General features: G+C 42.5%; 1 protein-coding gene across 1 annotated transcript in view; it reads left to right on the forward strand.

Annotated features, from left to right (window-relative positions):
- Window positions 1-4035: 4035 nt before the first annotated feature.
- The window catches only part of LOC146702324 (uncharacterized), a 30942-nt gene continuing 17240 nt past the window's right edge, over window positions 4036-17737 (forward strand). The window contains exons 1-4 of the mRNA XM_085468781.1: window positions 4036-4295; window positions 11927-11980; window positions 12079-12105; window positions 15014-15610. Of these exons, the coding sequence (XP_085324907.1) occupies window positions 11963-11980; window positions 12079-12105; window positions 15014-15610 (642 nt within the window). The 5' untranslated portion in view covers window positions 4036-4295; window positions 11927-11962. The remainder of the gene's footprint in view (window positions 4296-11926; window positions 11981-12078; window positions 12106-15013; window positions 15611-17737) is intronic.

Genomic DNA, 17737 nt, shown 5'->3' on the forward strand with positions numbered 1-17737 from the left:
TAACAAGGTGGTGAGGGATATACCATGACTCATCTGCTTGAGCAACCTCAGAGGGGGACACCTTAACCACCGAACCGGCCTGGACCAACTTCTCTATCTCCGCCCGGTAGATCTTAGCTCGTTCTGGATCTTTCTGGAGCCTTCTCTCCACACTTCTCAAACTGGGAACAACAGCGTTAGGGCTAGCTTTAAGGTGTGGCATGTTCTCGCGGCGAAGGAGGGGGGTGGCATAGCGTTGGATGCCCTCGACATCTACACGAACTGTCTTCTGCTCTAGCAGGCTAACTGCATAGTTATCTTCTCTTGAACGGGTAACCACCTTGCCTTCTGGCACCGGGACAACATCTACCTGCCATAACTTCTCTACATGTTTGAGTAGCTCACTCACCTGGGGAGGAAGGGCAGTCGTGAAGAGGCACTGTTGTGGCAGCGAAGAGGAACCTATAAGGCTGGAGGGACCCTGTAGTGTCCACCCTAACCTGGTGCGCATAGCAGCAGGACCACCCGGTGGACCAAGACGGACAGCTTCAGTTGGAGTGATGAGCTGTGGGTGGTCACTGCCAATAAGAAGGAGAGGTTTGACCCTCTTGAAGGACTGGAGAGGCAGGCCTCGGAGGTGTCTGTACTTCCGCTGCAAGGACTCCACTGGGTAGCTGTGCTCGGCTAGGTCGATACGGGTGGTGGTGAAGGCGTTGCGGACTTTGTACTTCAGCTTAGGTTTGCCACCAGGGGAGATCTCGAATGAGACACATGATCCTTGGAGAGTTTGCACATCTTGCCTGATAGTGCGCAATGGAAGTGTCTCTGGGATGCCTTGAAGGTCAAGCTTCTGGGCAGCGGTGGGTAGCAGCATAGTCCTCTCTGACCCATCATCCAAAACTGCGTGAGTGCTCAAAGTCTTGCCATTATGGTGAAGGATGACTGGGACAACCTTTAACAGGACTTGGCCGCTCTCTGTAGGACGATCGACGTACAGGACGCCCGTAGGATTCTCACCTTCTCGTGGGGGAGCAGACACTGGGCCATGTGGCTTCAAGGACTTCGAATTCACGTCGTGAAGGACCTGCAGATGACGACCCTGACACAGGCTGCAGGGTTTCTTGAGGGTACACTGTGCTGCCTGATGGGAGCGTGCGCAACGCCAGCACCTCTTGTTAGTCTTTATCCAGTCTGTGAGTTGTTCGCGACTCAGCTTGATGACCTCCTGACACTGACTCAGGTGATGGGCATGGTTATCGCAAAAGGCGCAGTAGGGTTGCTGCCTAGCTTTGTTTGGAGTGGTACCTAGTGACCTGGGTGAGCTCTCTCCACTGTGAAGAACCGCAACAGAGCGTCTGCTTGGTCTGACATCAGGCTTCTCTCTGGTGATCGCTGGAGTGGGCAGGCCGTCATAGTCCTGACACCAGGATTCGTACTTTAACCAGGTAGCTAGGTCGTCCAGGGTGTAAGCCTGACCAGAATGGTTGTACATGCACCGACGGAAATCAGCTCTTTGCTCTGAAGGAAGCTTACTAAGGAGTCGAGCCACATGGGAGCCACACTGGAGTTCGACCTCCCCATCAGGGCCTAAAGTCTTCAGCATGCCCACGAGCGACTGGATGTGGAGAGAGAATCGCGCAAATGCGGCTGCATCCCCTCGGCGGATGTCAGGTGAGTCCATGACAGCAGCAATCCTTCTCAGGTCAAGCTGGTGGGGCTGCCCAAGCCTGTCGTTAAGAGCGTTCATAGTGTCACTGAAGGGCGTGGCAGAATGGAGGTAAGCGTCCGCTATCAACTTTGCTTCCTCCAGGTGTAGGTGATCTAACAAGACTTGGTACCTGAAGAGCTCTGAACTCTCCGGGGGCAATAAGTTCTCTAGCGCCATCTTTAGACGAGCAAATTCCCCAGGATCACGGCGTGAGAGCTTGGGAATGCTTGGACGAGGCCCCCTGTAGGTCAAGAAAGGAGTAGATGAGGACGGGGGTGGAGTTGGCAGTGGTTGCAATGGAGGGGGGTGTGCTCTCGGAGGCGGCGCTGGAGGGTAGGTGATCCTTGGCTGAGGAGAAGTGAACCCTGGCCTAGATTCATGTGGGGGGATGATCTGACTCTCCTGTGCAGCCATAGACTCCCTCTTCAGATCCTGGAGCTCTTTCAGCATCGTATCGATGCGGTCCGCAACTGGACCCTGGCTGGAGACAGACTCCTCCTTGAACACAACAGGAGGAGGTGGTGGAGGCCAGTCCTCTTCCTCTTCAGCAGGGGGTGGCTGGAGATGAACAGCAGGGGCTCTGGGCGGTGGACTGAGCTGCAGACTCTCTGCACGGTCCAGCAACTGCAGCAAACTAGCATGAAGGGCCTGGAAATTAGCCAGCCCGGCTCTCATCTCGTCATGCGACTGCTGGAACAGGAACCTTTCACGCTGTATATCTTCTAACTCTGCTCTCAATGGTGTGACATGGCCGTGTGAGCCGTCATCAGAGGGATCAGACGGAGGATGGTGGGAAGAACGGTTGTCGCCTTCTGTCCCACTTTCCTCCTGGTAACCTGCACCAAGCCCGGGGAAGTCAGTCTCATAAGCTTCATAGCGGAGGGGACGTACATTACGCCGTGGGCGCGCACCAAGAGCTGAGAAGTTCTGAATATCATCCATCTTGTTAGGGTAGAAGCAGCTTACATCCGGCTCGAAGGACCATTAATGTTGGGTAGATAGCTTGTACTGGAAGGACTGTAAGGTGCTAGTTCAGGTTTGCAGCTACCACTCCCCGGAGTGTCGGCCAGAACACTGCTCAAGGCCCGGATGAATGTTCAGAAGGGAGACAATGAAGACACCGAGGATAGTGCAGACTTGTATTGAGTTCACACAGTTGAAGGTAACAGGGATTGTCAGAGGAGCAGGTATTGCATACAGGTTTAGGTGCGTGGGCATGGGTGTGTGTGTGTGTGTGTGGTCTCTGAACGGAACAGAAAGAAAATACTACATTACTAAAGTGTTCACAACAATATCTCCAGAGTACATCAACATAAACACAGGCGGGAAATAAACTAACATCCCCTTTAATACCATAGGCCATATATTACCCACGACTCACACATAGACCCCCTGAGAGAGCTAACCAGGTACACAGCTATACCCAACCACACGGCAGGAAAGTTAGCTTAGCTTAGCTTAGCACCCGCTAGCGGCACAGACAGAAACATAGTCATTTCCCCCCTAACCTTGGTTACAGTCCCAAACACATCTTATTATCACATCCTCACACATCACCAACTTACGTTGCTCATTAACGCACACTTCTCACGGAATAACCAATTCTCTGCCGGTAATCTGGAGTAGAAAAGCTCAGGTGCTTTGCCCACGTTTCTCCCTGGACATAGTCTCTCATACAAAGCGGTGGGGTGACCTCTACTGGCCACTCTAAAAACTACAGGTGAACTAACAACTGAACAGAATAAAACCATAACTATGGGGCCTTTTGTACAGTTGTGTTGATTAAAACAACCAATGCAGCTTTCACAGTTTTTCACATTTTGAAACTGTGATCTTTGGAGATGTGGAATGTAAATGTGTTTGTCTGAAAAACACTTTGGATCAACTTCTGTTGTTTTAAATGTGCTACATCAATAAGAATGATTTTTACAAGAAACACAAAAAGTGTTTACATTATTCGGACATAAAAACAATTAAAGTTTGAATTCCGAAAATTTTTAATTAAATTCCAATACAATAATTATACATTGACACGAAAGCTGACATTACTTTTAATGTTAGCTTTTAGTTTATAGGTAATCAGCCCATGAAGGTCCAACATGAGACATAACTGAAACTTTACTTTTAGCACTAAATGAGCGACCTGAATATTCTTTCACTCTCTGAGAGGACTCTGTCAGTGTCAGTGACCTCTGACTGGATTGTCGTTTGCATTTACAGCAGTAAAGTATCTCCACACGATTCTCCTCCATCTCTGTAGCCCAAATGTAGTTTCCAAGTCACGTTACCGCACAGCAACGATTTAAAGCAGAGCAGGAAGAAGGGGGCGGAGCAAAGTAGCAGAGTAGTCGAGCAGAGAGAGCTGCTTTTTCATGAAGCGGGAGTGAAGTAGTGACCTTAGAGGAAAGAAAAAAACTAAAGTATCGATCATAAACCACTACCAACGTCCTGATCGATAACTGCATCGATCTGCCCACCCTTGTCTCCTGGATCGTAGCTGAGATCAGCGTGAACCACGTGGGTCTCTGCTCCCTGATCTGTTTCCTGTGTTTGGAAAGAGTTGCAGCTTCATCGCGGAGTTTCTCTCGGTTTGTGGGCTCATCTAAAGGTAAGCACCGAGCTAACTTTACTGTGAGTTCAGTTCATGTTGAGTTTAGCTCCTGAATGAGGTCTTCTGCTGCTCTCCTCGGTGTCTGTGAACACGTTGAGAGTGAGAGAGTGTATTGCAGTGTTTTTTGGTTTTTTTGGATAGCGGCGCGGTGGGTCGCAGGGTCCAAACCATGGTGCTATTTCGTCTTTTTCTATTTAAGTTCTGGTTTAATGTAAAATTGTAAAGTCCGTCGAAACTACAGAAAAACCGTCTATAGCCGACCAAAACGTTTGGATTTAGTAAAACGCCAGCAAGCGCAGCTAGATGGAGACATGCTGCGCTGCTGCGGCATTTTGTGAGCTCCAAATAGACGGGATAGGACGCCGCGTCTCAGCGTCGGCCCGTCGAAAACTGTGTGCGCGAGGTGGATGCGCGACAAGCGAGCCGAGATCGATGTTGGGCTAAAAGCTAACCGTAGCTAACCGGTGTTCCAGATTAACTGGCGTAAGTCGAACAGCTGTATGGTAAACATGCTTTTGAGGAGCCGCTGATGAAAAACCAGCAAAAACACCAAATATTTTATCTGTGACATTTTTGAGGTTCTCTCAAACACAATCCGTTAGTCTACTTGCTGTTGAACCACAAAGTGTTTTAAAATGTCGCGTTTACCTTGTGATATTCTCACGAGGCGATCGCGAAAACGGCAAACAATAAACGTCACCACAATGATGCTCTTCACGGTACACCAACAGTAAACGATATGGAGAATCTTGTCTTCGTTATCGCTACTCTTGTACCATTTATTACTCAGATTTCAGTGTTTTCGCTTCACAACTAAAGCGTGCAGTTTACTATATGTGCACTCTAGTGATGTGTCGGTCGCGAACGAAACGGCTCTTAGAGTCGGACCTTTAAAGTGAACGATGCGAGCCGACTCCTTATTGGGAGCCGTGTTGTTGTTGATTTTTTTTCTTCTTTTTTTTTCTCTCACCCTCTCTCACACACTTTTTTTCCGCTTCACTCTGCACACGAGCCTGTGCTTTGCACTGGGAGGAGGGGGGAGGGCGGTAGTTAGGCAGTAGCACAGGAACAGAGCTGGAGGGAAAGAGAGAAAGAGAGCCAGGGACAACAACGTCACATTAGAAAGGTATAGTAATCATACACAACTATTTTCAGTTGCGGATGATAAAGGATTCAGAAAGTTTATTCATGCAGGTCCATATGACAGAGAATGTGCATCTTCTTTTTGTTTTCATATTTTAAATTAGGTTTAATTAGGGCTGGGTATCATCACTGATTTCTAGATTCGATTCCGATTCACAAGGTCCCGAATCGATTTGATCCACGATTCGATTCTATTTGAATCTGGGAAATTTTGCTTCAGTCAGAAATATTCTAATTCAGATCAGTACATTTACATATTTTTGTATCTATAAAAAGGAAGCTGACACTCGCAAAACTTTATCAAAGGTGTGAGCGTCACAACAGAGGCCTTTATGTCAAAGTAGCTGAAGATAAAACACAGAAAAACATGAAGGTGATTTTCCTGGCCTGGGATTTTATAAAAATATTCTGCAGTACGTCAAAAACAAAAGAAAACCATTAATCAACACATGAACATTACCTCTGACCTTACAGCGGTTTTATTAGAGACACCGCTAAGCTCGAAAGTAAGTAAAAGGAAAAAAAAAAACAGCGGCCGACAGCGCTGTAAACAACGGTAGACTTGTGCGTAACAAGCAAGCCAATAATGCAGAAAACAGATTTTTAGAAAGGAATGAAGTACAGAGAGAGAGAGAGAGCTGTGCATGAAGTGTGATTTTTATCATGGTGGAAGCAAAACGGCAAAACTAAGAGGGAATCCATGGCGAAGTTTATGGGAAGCGTAGTTTGGACCTCCTTTGCTGCTGGTTCGGTCAGTATTGTTTGGTGAGAGATAAAACCTGCAGCTTTAGAATCAGCGCAAAAAGGGCGTGAACACAAAGCGCGGACCCGCCAAAACATTAGAATCAGCGAGCTGTCGGCTTTCAGCCCCGACCGTGTCCGTGCCGTCAGGTGAGAAAGGCGACATCTCACTGATTCTGATCCACCGGTCCGCGCTTTGTGTTTACGTCTTTGTGCAGAATCCGTGTACCTGCTGTCATTTCCTGTTTTAGCTGTTTGGTGGTTGTTGAAATTTTGTGAGGTTTCACCTGAGGGCAAAATAAATTTATATTAAAAAATCGATTCAGGATTTTAATGAATCGATATCACGTTATCCAAGCTAGAATCGATTTTAATCGATTATCAAAACCCACAAATGAACATTTTATTTTTAATTATTTGAATATATGTGAGTGCTTGTGTATAAATACACAAATAATACACATATGCTTTCAATTGTGTAAAGTGATCTAGGTAGCTCTGTTTTGGAAGTTCAGTTAACGCTGCAAATGTGTTTTGGAGTTTGTACATGCGTTGTCTCTAACACACACACACACACACACACACATACATACATACATACATACATACATACATACATACATACATACATATATATATATCTATCAGTAGGGCTGCCATGATTAGTCGACTAGTCACGATTACGTCGACTATCAAAATCGTTGACGACTGACTTAATAGTCGACGTGACGTTTGAAACTTTGTAAGAGCCCAAAAGACGCAGGAATAAGTAGTAGGATTTAAGTGTAATAACGGACTGAAACAGAAGATGGCAGCACTGCATGTACAAGGATGCCAGCTGTCGTTAAACCCCGAAGAAGAAGAAGCTGTGTCCCAGAATTCATAGCACGGTCTTGCTCAGTTTCCCACAATAGCGGCAACTACTTAGTTTTAATATTACTCTTATTATACTTTCTGGGTCACAAAATAAACGTTTAACATATTTTCATGCGAGAATGTAGCTGTGTAAACCTCAAATATCTGCTCAGTTTATCAAGACACCACATATTTTCAAAAGCGTCCCGACGTTTTTGGAGACGTCTGTTACACAACAGGTCAATACCTAGCCCGGGTTCAAGGCTCACTAGAGCCGTGAGAACACCGGACTCCCGGCAAATCGTTTTCAAACCCACCGCCGTCTTTCGTTACTCAGGTTAAACATGATATATAAGTCACTTAGATAACTTAAACATGTTATTGTTTGGCTTTTTTCAGTATTTTATTTGTTCCTGAGTAAATCGGTTTGGCTGAGATTAAAGTTATAGTTTTTACACAGCTGAATAAACATCAACCAGACAACTCAATATACTCCAGTGTCCTATTATATTTTAGATGGCAAGGACCAGACAGCCGAGTTTATTAAACTCCACTGAAACAATCTGGAAATTTCATTTAAATTCAGTAAACTATCATCTTGTCTTTATTTTTAGTTAGCACAGACCTGAAACACTTAAAGCTGTAAGCTAATGATAGTTATATAAGAGCAGATGCTGCTGGTGCAATAAGCTGTACGTTTTACGTCCAATGGATGATGATCTGATTAGTCAACTAATCGCAAAAATAATCGGTGACTAGTCGACTATCAGAATAATCGTTTGTGGCAGCCCTAATAAACATATATGTAAAACTACTTTTTTTTTTTTTTTAAATTAGTAATTCATTTTGTGCATTATTTTATATTGTTGTTAATAATAATTTAATTAAAGCAACAAAACAACATGAAGAGCTGGTTGGGAGCCAAAAGAGCTGGATCTTTGTAGTGAGTCGAGCTGAAAGACCCGGTTCTCTAAAAAGAGTCGGAATTCCCATCACTAGTGCACTCAAATGGTGTCGAGTCAACTAGCGCCACCTGTGGCCAAGTGCCATAGTCTACAGCCAGAGTAACCTGTTACACACATCTTCCCCGACGTTTGAATTTGTTTCATACACAATACATTTGTAACTTTCAATTTTTTCTCTTTTTGCGTCTTGCAAATAAACCTTTAAACTGAATGAAATCATTATGTATTTATTTACATCAGTAAGAAATGCCAAATTATATTCACAAAGAGAGTTGGTAGTTATATACAGTTTAATAAATATTTGTAAGGAGATGGCATTTACTGTGAATTTACAGTGATTAGTTACACTGTGATTAGTAATAAATAGACCCAGTGTGATTGAGTCGACCCTGTGAGAGTGGGTGGATTTAAGAAAGTGAGTGACACAGGTGTGTCAGTTGGTTTGTCATCTGTTTTTGAGTGTGGAGGAGAGTTAGAAAACTTTCTTTTTAATGCTAAGTTAGGAATATTCATGATTTAATTTGCAAAACTTGCATATGATCTCCAGTTTGTAGCAGATCTACTGACTATCATATAGCAACTGGAGCAGATTCAAATGTTGTTCAGTTCATTACTGCCACCCGGAAACATGTTGAAAGATGCAATGCCAGCGATGTGGAATGTAAAGACCAAAACCAGTCATTGTTAGAATAGAATGGAATAATCCTTTAATTGTCCTACAAGGGGAAATTTGGTTGTAACAGTAGGAAGAAAAACGCATATACAAACAAACAGGACACAGAACAGAAACATACACAATTTTTTAACAAATTTACTTCAAGGACAATAGTTACCAAAAACAGAGTACTGTACAGTTACTAAAATTAAATACAGATAAGAGGCAAACCCGGGTTGTAGTTTGAATCGATTGATAAAATAGTGCGGTTACAGCGCTGATGTAAACATCTGTTTGTTGGGAGCAGTGTTGATTGTACAGTCTGACACTGCAGGGAGGAAGGACCTGCAGAAACACTCCTTCATGCATCGAGGATGCAGCAGTCTGGCACTGAAGCAGCTCTGCAGCAACATCTACATGCATGGGCTGGGAGACTCTGTCCATCAGAGATGTTATTTTGGCCAGAGTCCTTCTGTCTCCCACCACCTGCACTGGGTCCAGAGTGCATCCCAGAACAGAGCTGGCCTTCCTGATGAGTTTATCCAACCTCTTCCTCTCATCTGTCGATAAACTGCTGCTCCAACATACCTCACTGTAAAAATGACAGATGCCACCACAGAGTCATACAAGGTCTTTAGAAGCGCTCCCTGGACTCCAAATGACCTCAGCCGCAGTGTTGTGGCTCCAGTCCAGTTTATTCAAGTGAACACCCAGGTACTTATACAAGTGAGGGCTCATCACAGTCCTCACCTGTAGGTGGCAGCATGGGGAGTTGATGGAGAGGTCTGCAGCGTAGAGGGTGAAAGGAAGACCAACTTCCTAACTGGCAGACCACAGGCAGTAAGGATGGGCGGACATGTCTCAGCCTCCACCACTCTCAGCACTGGAGCCCCCCAGGGGTGTGTTCTGAGCCCCCTGCTGTACTCTTTGTACACATATGACTGTGTGGCCACTACCAGCTCCACCACCATCATCAAGTTTGCTGACGACACCGTCGTGGTGGGCCTGATCTCTGATAACAACGAGACGGCCTACGTGAAGGAGATTAGGAATCTGGAGAACTGGTGCCAGAGGAACAACCTCCTTCTAAACGTCAGTAAGACAAAGGAGCTGATAGTGGACTTCAGCACTAAGCAGGAGAGGAACTACCAGACCCCTGTCATCAACGAGTGCCCAGTGGAGAGAGTGGACAGCTTCAAATACCTCGGAGTTCACATCACGCAGGACCTGTCATGGTCCTGTCACATCAACACCGTGGTGAAAAAGGCCCGTCAGCGTCTCTACCACCTCAGACGCTTGAGAGACTTCCAACTGCCCTCCAAGGTGCTCAGGAACTTTTACTCGTGCACCATAGAGAGCATCCTGGCGGGAAACATCTTAACCTGGTTCGGGAACAGCACCATGCAGGACAGACGAGCTCTACAGAGGGTTGTGCGGTCAGCTGAGCGCACCATCCGCTCCGAGCTCCCTGACCTGCACTCAATCTACAGGAGGCGGTGCTGGACCAAGGCCAGGAAGATGGTGAAGGACCTCAGCCATCCCAACAACAGACTGTTCTCTCTGAGGTCAGGAAAGCGATTCCGCTCCCTGAAGACCAACACAGAGAGACTGAGGAGGAGCTTCTTCCCGCAGGCGATACGGTCTCTCAATCACACCACCACACAGTACTGACCCACACATACAGTTCTTACACACACACTGGACTTTCTGGACTTTGTTTTTGCACAACACTGGTCACTATATTCTTCATTTCCAGTTAATACTTGTACAGCTGCTGTTATTGTGTATATATTTATTTATATTTAGATTTCTTCATACATTCTTATATAGTTCTATATTGTGTATTTTGTTGTACAGTTATTTTATTTTCAACTTTAATTTATATATTTATCTTTATCTTATTCTTCCCAGTTAAATTTACCCTTCATTCTAATTTGTGTTGTACAGTTATTTCATTTTTAACCTTAATTTATATTTTATTCCTTCCTAGTTAAATTTACCCTTTTTAATTTTTCATATTTATTTCCTATCTTATTCATAGCCTTTTCCTTTTTTGTTCTCTTTAGGTCACGAGCAGTTGTCCAAGCATTTCACTACATATCGTACTGTGTATGACTGTGTACGTGACAAATAAAAATTTGAATTTGAATTTGACAACAGGGATCATTTTTTGTCTCTTCATTATACAGTCAGATTAGCTTGTGAGAACCATCTCTATCACCATGTTTGAAATCATAGGGAACTAAACTTTTTTTGTTGTTGTTGCCACTGAGGAGAGTAGTAATTTTTGTTTGATAATCCAATGTGTTACGAACAACAGTTGTCTTTTTCTCAGGGATGTGACTGCTTTCTCTTCTTGTATTATAAGGTTTGATGTAGGAACTTTTGCACTGCAGTGGCTGAGACTTTGGTCCTGATTTGTTCTGATTTAGGTTGTGGTAATTTATTAATCTTTATGGTGGTTTCCCTGGCTGTGATGAGCTCCACTATGGGCAGCAATTGTGGAAATGTGGCAAAATCGAGTCTTTTGGCTGGCATAGTGTAAGCTCCTTAAATTACCACAATCTGGATGCCTGAGAACCTTCACAGAGACTGATAGGTTTGTAGCTTGAACCTATTCGCTGGAACGTTGAAGGCAATATAATTACACAGCAAGCAAGACACAAATAGGCAAAGTTCTTCTTGTTACTCATGCATGAGGGAGACCTCATTAACATATGACGTCTACATACAAAGAGGTGTGTGTGTGTGTGTGTGTGTGTGTGTGTGTGTGTGTGTGTGTGTGTGTGTGTGTGTGTGTGTGTGTGTGTGTGTGTGTGTGTGTGTGTCAGGAAGAGGGTAGCCTCCCCCTCACCCTAGATGGTTCACCCTAGATAACACGGTGAGGAAGTCCAGCAGTTCATCTAAACAAAAAGCACTTAGACTAGAACAGACGTAGCTACGTTAATCCTACCATAAAACAATAAGACAAGGTACGACCTCTCTCGTGCTCTCTAATGCACACAAAGTTTGCAGACTATCAAGGATCAAGCCTCTACCAATCTACAACTAATTATAAAACTCTAAGCATATATAAGTAGATGTTTCTAAGCATAAATGACAATTAACAATACAAAACCTAACAGAGACGTTATTTTTAGAATCCAGACAAGGATTTTACAAACTGTATGTGTGCGTGAGAGATGTATAGAAAGAATATACATGTATTTTATCCCTGACAAAAATATATATATAAATAAAAAAATATATACATTGTTTGTGTGTTTCAGCCATTTGGACTCAGCTCAGCCACTTCAGAGGAAACAATGACTTCAACTCAAAAGGTGAGGAAAAATATCTCAGTTACACTGTTATTGAAACTGTGTGCACAGCTGGATGTTAACAGCAGCTTTATCTTTTCCATCCTTGTTTGAATTCATAGGGAAGGGATTTGGTGTGTGGTAAACAGGTAAATGAACTTTTTTTTTTTTTTTTTTTTATTTGAATATATATGAGCGTTTGTGTATAAATACACACACGATACACATATGCTTTCAATTGTGTAATTTAAGTGATCTAGGTAGCTCTGTTTTGGAAGGTCAGTTAACGCTATTAATATTTAGTATTTATTTATTTATTGTCATTGTCAAGAACAATGAAATTGCGTTTGGGGCTTCCATACAACCCAAAAAAAAAAAGAAGAAAATAATAAATACCCCTTAAAACCCAAGTGTACATATTTAACCCAGTGTGACTCCAATGCAATAAGACAATCCTTAGCAATAATGTTCGTAGAAATTCAGACAAAGACCTGAGAAACATGACAAAATACAACAATGCAACCCATTCAATATTATTGTACTGTGAGATATGATATCAGATATGATAGTTATCTATTTAAGAAAGAGGGGGGGGGGGGCAGGAGGGGGAAGAGAATAAAGATATGATGCACCAATGCAGACCAGTTCATTGCTATTAAGAAGTTGGATATGGTTATTGTCCGTGAGAGGGGGGCAGAGAGTTCAGGAGCCTCACAGCCTGTGGATACAGGCTGTTGGCCAGTCTGGATGTTCTGGATGTACTACTACTACTAACGCTAGAAATGTGTTGGAGTTTGTACGTGCCTTGTCTCTAGGGGCCACCACATATATAAATAAAACCACTGTAGTAATTCTTTTTTTTTTTTCTTTTTTTGCACAATTTTATATTTTTGTTAATAATAAATTAATTAAACCATCAAACAACCTGAAGAGCAGGTTGGGAGCCGAAAGAGCCGTCTCTTTTTAGTGAGCCGAGCCGGAAATCCCATCACTACTAGCAAACACGCTTTGCTTGTGATTGAAAAAAGGAAAAGCACTCCTTCCCTATTGGTGGGAAAATATACCATTTCAACCAATCAAAAAATTATATGGCAACATGTGGCATCTGGTTGTTTGGGAAGAGGGGGAAGTTTTAGGAATGACCAGTGAATGAGAGAGAGAGTTTTGATACGTGAGAGATTTGTGACGTTTTACCGTATTTGGAGTCTCAAGTTAGTGTGTCATCTTGTGTAGTTAGTGTGTAGTGTAGTCGTTGTTTTCTTTTGTGTGTCAATTATCAGTGTTGGGTGTAATGCGTTACTAAGTAATGCGTTACTGTAATTAAATTACTTTTCCACTGAAAAAGTAGAGTAACTAATTACTGTTAAATGTACTTTCGTTACATTGTAAAATAATTAAACTCGCTGAATATCATTATTTAATTTCAGTAATTTGTTTTCTAAACGTAGAAGTAAACTCAATCGCTGTAGTGCAGCTGCACGTCATTTCGCGCCAGTTTGCTGCATAGTCGTATTCTAAAGCGGAAGATGTCGGACTCGGCTGAAGCGAGTGGCTGTTTTATGAAATGGACATATTCCCGTCTCTTCACTTTTCTGAAACAAGCAGACCAGAACATTACAGTGAAATGTAAGCTATGTCCTGGGGAGAAAAAACTATCGGCTGCTGTTAATAGCACGAGTAATCTACTGAAGCGCCTGACACGAGAGCATAGACGAACACTTCTGGGTGATTCTTGTTCATCATCCACGGATAACACCGCGGCAACTCCTGCTAAGCAGGCAAAACCTGATTTTACTTCAGCAGCACAGAAAGCGTCTGAAGGTGAGCTTAAAAAGATGATTGCAGGCTACATTGTGGAAGAGATGCTACCTCTGCGTACTGTACAGTCTCCGTCTTTAAAAAACTTTATTTATTGTTTAAAGAGTTTAATTTCTATTGTTTGCCCACTCAAGGTTTATAGGGATTTTAAGAAGTATTTAGTTAAATTATTTATTTAGCAATTAAGTTACTTTTCTGACACAGTAATTAGATAAGTATTTTAAATACAATATTGACTAAGTAATTAGTAATTAATGACTTTTTTTAAAGTAACTTGTATATGAATATTTCATACTTTAAGGCTGCCTGTTTATTTGGGGACATGAACAAAATACATTGGACTTGTACATAATAACATCACAGATGATAAATTAAAAAGATTTTAAGTAAATGCTTGTGCATTCTTCAAGTCTTGTTGAATATGTTGAATTGAACTATGTGATCTATTTAACGCCTCTCCCAGTCAGTGCTGTTCTCCATGCCTGTGTGACTGTACATGATGTTATTAGCACAAACGCTTTAAAGGTGATCATTTAGGACTTTAGCAATAATACAGACAGCAATGTAGCTAGCAATAAAACTGTTTTATTGGAAATAAACTTAAAAAAAAACCACATCTCTCCATCCATTCGCTTCCGCTTATACTTTTTCAGGGTCGCGGGGGGCGCTGGAGCCTATCCCAGCTGTCATAGGGCGAGAAACAAACATCTGTCTCCTATTTTTTTTTTTTTTTTTTTTTTTTGTCACACAGGAAAGAAGCATCATTATCCACTGATAAGACTTATTTCTTTCTTTTATTTTTTCTGTTTTTTCAACAGAAGAATATCTCTAACAAGTTGGTTTATTCACATTTTCACATCTTTAGTTGTAAGTGAAATGTGCATTTTGAGTTTATACACTATGTATATAAGGCGACCGTTCCTTTTGCAGTATTTTTGTGTGGTGCGTTTTTCTATGTCTTAACAAAGGGGTTACAAAGGTGTTTAAGTTCACCTAGGATGATTTTTTTTTTTATATTCCCACATGGTCTTACTGAGGTGATGAGAATTAAAATTCGCATTCTTTTTTTTTTGGGGGGGGGGGGTAGGGGGTGCTGGAAAAGCTTGAAAAGGGACCTTGAAAGTGCTTAAAGTGCTTGAATTTGACACTGAAAACGTCATATAAACCCTGAATGGAGTTTCAGTTTGTTCCACGACTGTATTTCACACACTGCTTCTGTTTGTATCTCTGTCACTGCAGGACCAACATGGAGCCAGAAGTCAGCGCTCTCAGGAGGCCGACAAACCTCACAGAAGAAAGAGAGAGAAAAAACACAACTGTGAGTTGTGTGGAAAATCTTTTACCCGGGCTGAACGCCTAAAAACACACCAAGTCATCCACAGTGGAGTTAAACCTTACAGCTGTGAATTGTGTGGAAAGTCTTTTACCCAGGATGGAAGCTTAAAATCACACCAAGTCATCCACAGTGGAGTTAAAGCGTACAGCTGTGATCACTGTGGTAAAGCCTTTGCTCACAGTAGGTACTTACGAATTCATCAAGTTGTTCACTCTGGAATCAAGCCATACGGTTGTGACATTTGTGGAAAAACCTTCACCCAGTCAGGGCACCGAAATGTTCACCGGCGCATTCACACCAAAAATGATGTTTACTGCTGTGATCAGTGTGGAAAAGTCTTTGTGAACTCAAAAGATTTAGAGAGCCACATGTTTACCCACACTGAGGAGAGACCTTACAAATGTGACCTGTGTGAGAAGGCTTTTAAAGAGCCACGTTCGCTGAAAAAACACCAAAAAATTCACACCAGAAAGAGACTCTACAAGTGCAGTTACTGTGAGGTATGTATTTATATTTTTACAGTTGCAGTTATTTTGAAGTATTAAATCAATGTAGTTTAATTTTCAAAAGTGAAGTGAAATTTATTTTGGTCAACAACAACACAGGTTATTGTCTTGATGCATTCTCAATCATCCAGGAAGGTAAATCTCCAAAAAGTTGATTCTGTCCATCTGGACGTAGCGTTTTGTGGGACAAACGTTTCGTCACTCTTCCGAGTGACGTCTTCAGTCTCAGCTGACTGCAGGTTTCCCCAATCTTATAAACAGCACATTTGCATAATGACTGAAACCAGCCCACTGAAGGAACAATGGGCTGGGAGGTCAGTTCCTTAATCTTAATTATGCAAATTCTCATCACCATTGATCAACAACCACTGACCAAAACCCGCTGATCAAAGACCACTGATCAATGGCCATGAGTACCATTCACAGAGAGTTGGGGAATGGCTGCAATCACAGCATTGCAAGATGGCGAAAGATGTACCAAAGAATGCATTGAGTAAATGTGTTTATCCCAGCTGGACTTTTGTCAAAGCTGGAAAAGCACCTAAAGAAAGCTCCAGCTGATCCAGGAGAGAAGGACAACCGCTGCCTAAGCGAAAACCTGTAGTGATCCCATATGTGTCAGGAGTATCGGAGCAGTTGAGACACAATTTTTCTAAACACCGGGTCTCTGTGGCTTTTAAACCCCAAAACACGCTGCACAAAAAATTGGTCCGCTCCAAGGATCGGGTCCCCCGACACAAACAGAGTAACATAGTGTACGCTGTTAAGTGCCAGGAGGACTGCCAGGATTTATACATCGGGGAAACCAAACAACCTCTGGTCTATTTACACCTACAGGCCAGTGGACACTCTTTCAAGGATGAGGATGTACACATCTTGGACAGGGAGGAACGCTGGTTTGAGGGTGGAGTCAAGGAGGCCATTTACGTGAAAAGGGAAAGACCATCTCTGAATCAAAGAGGGGGCCTAAGGGTACATCTGTCACCATCTTACAATGCTGTGATTGCAGCCATTCCCCAACTCTCTGTGAATGGTACTCATGGCCATTGATCAGTGGTCTTTGATCAGTGGTTGTTGATCAATGGTCATGAGACTTTGCATAATTAAGATTAAGGAACTGACCTCCCAGCCCATTTGTTCCTCAGTGGGCTGTTTTCAGTCATTATGCAAATGTATGTTTATAAGATTGGGGAAACCTGCAGTCAGCTGAGACTGAAGAAGTCATTTGGATGAGTGATGAAACGTTTCTTGGGAGAAACATTATGTCCAGATGAACAGAATCAACTATTGGAGAACACAGATTATCGTTTTACATAAAAGTAGTCAATCATACAGTAACTGAAATGTCCATTCAAGTATTCAATTTCACTCCCAAAACTGACACACATCTATACGTAACATTGGTTCTCACTTTAGGTATTTCAAACTTATAAGACCCCCTCAAATCATATTTTCCATCTCTTAGTTTAAACATACTTAAAATACAAATTGGAACATTCTTTTTCATCACTAGATACATTATTTCTAAAGTTTTAGAATGTATAATGTCCATGAATTTTAACATAGATGATCCTACAAAAACTGGTTGGTGGACTCCTTAAATCAAACTTTATTTATTATTCCAATAGCTCGTTTTTGCAATTTTAAAAAGTGTGTGTGTGTGTGTGTGCGCGCGTGCGCGTGTGCGTGCGTGTGCGTGTGTGCGTGTGTGTGTGTCCAAATTTCTGCACAATAGGTCATATAAGGCAAACAAAGGGAAGTATACAATGATTCAAAGCTAAATAAGACATGAAAACTTCATGTACAGAATATTCAGTCAAATCTGACACAAATCTATTGAAACTCCTGATGATGGAAAAAGTAACGTTTTAAAAGCTCCTCCCCTTTCTATCTAACATTCACACTCCAATGGATAAATCGGAGAGCAGCTTGGGGTTAGTATCTTGCAGCATCCAGAGTAGAGCATCTAGGTGTTTAACCATTCCCATTAGGTAGATTACTTACAAATGAAGAGTCTATTTTGTCCAGTAAGCTGAGCGTTATAATGTAAACAGTAAAATGTATTGGATGTGGGCAGAGATGCTCTTTATTTCAGGTGATGTTCAGGATAAAAAATGTTGA

The sequence above is a fragment of the Copadichromis virginalis genome, linkage group LG9 (genome assembly GCF_057382275.1).
Source record: "Copadichromis virginalis isolate Kocher_CV1m ecotype Utaka linkage group LG9, C_Virginalis_male_GT1.1, whole genome shotgun sequence".
In the NCBI taxonomy this organism is placed as follows: domain Eukaryota; kingdom Metazoa; phylum Chordata; class Actinopteri; order Cichliformes; family Cichlidae; genus Copadichromis; species Copadichromis virginalis.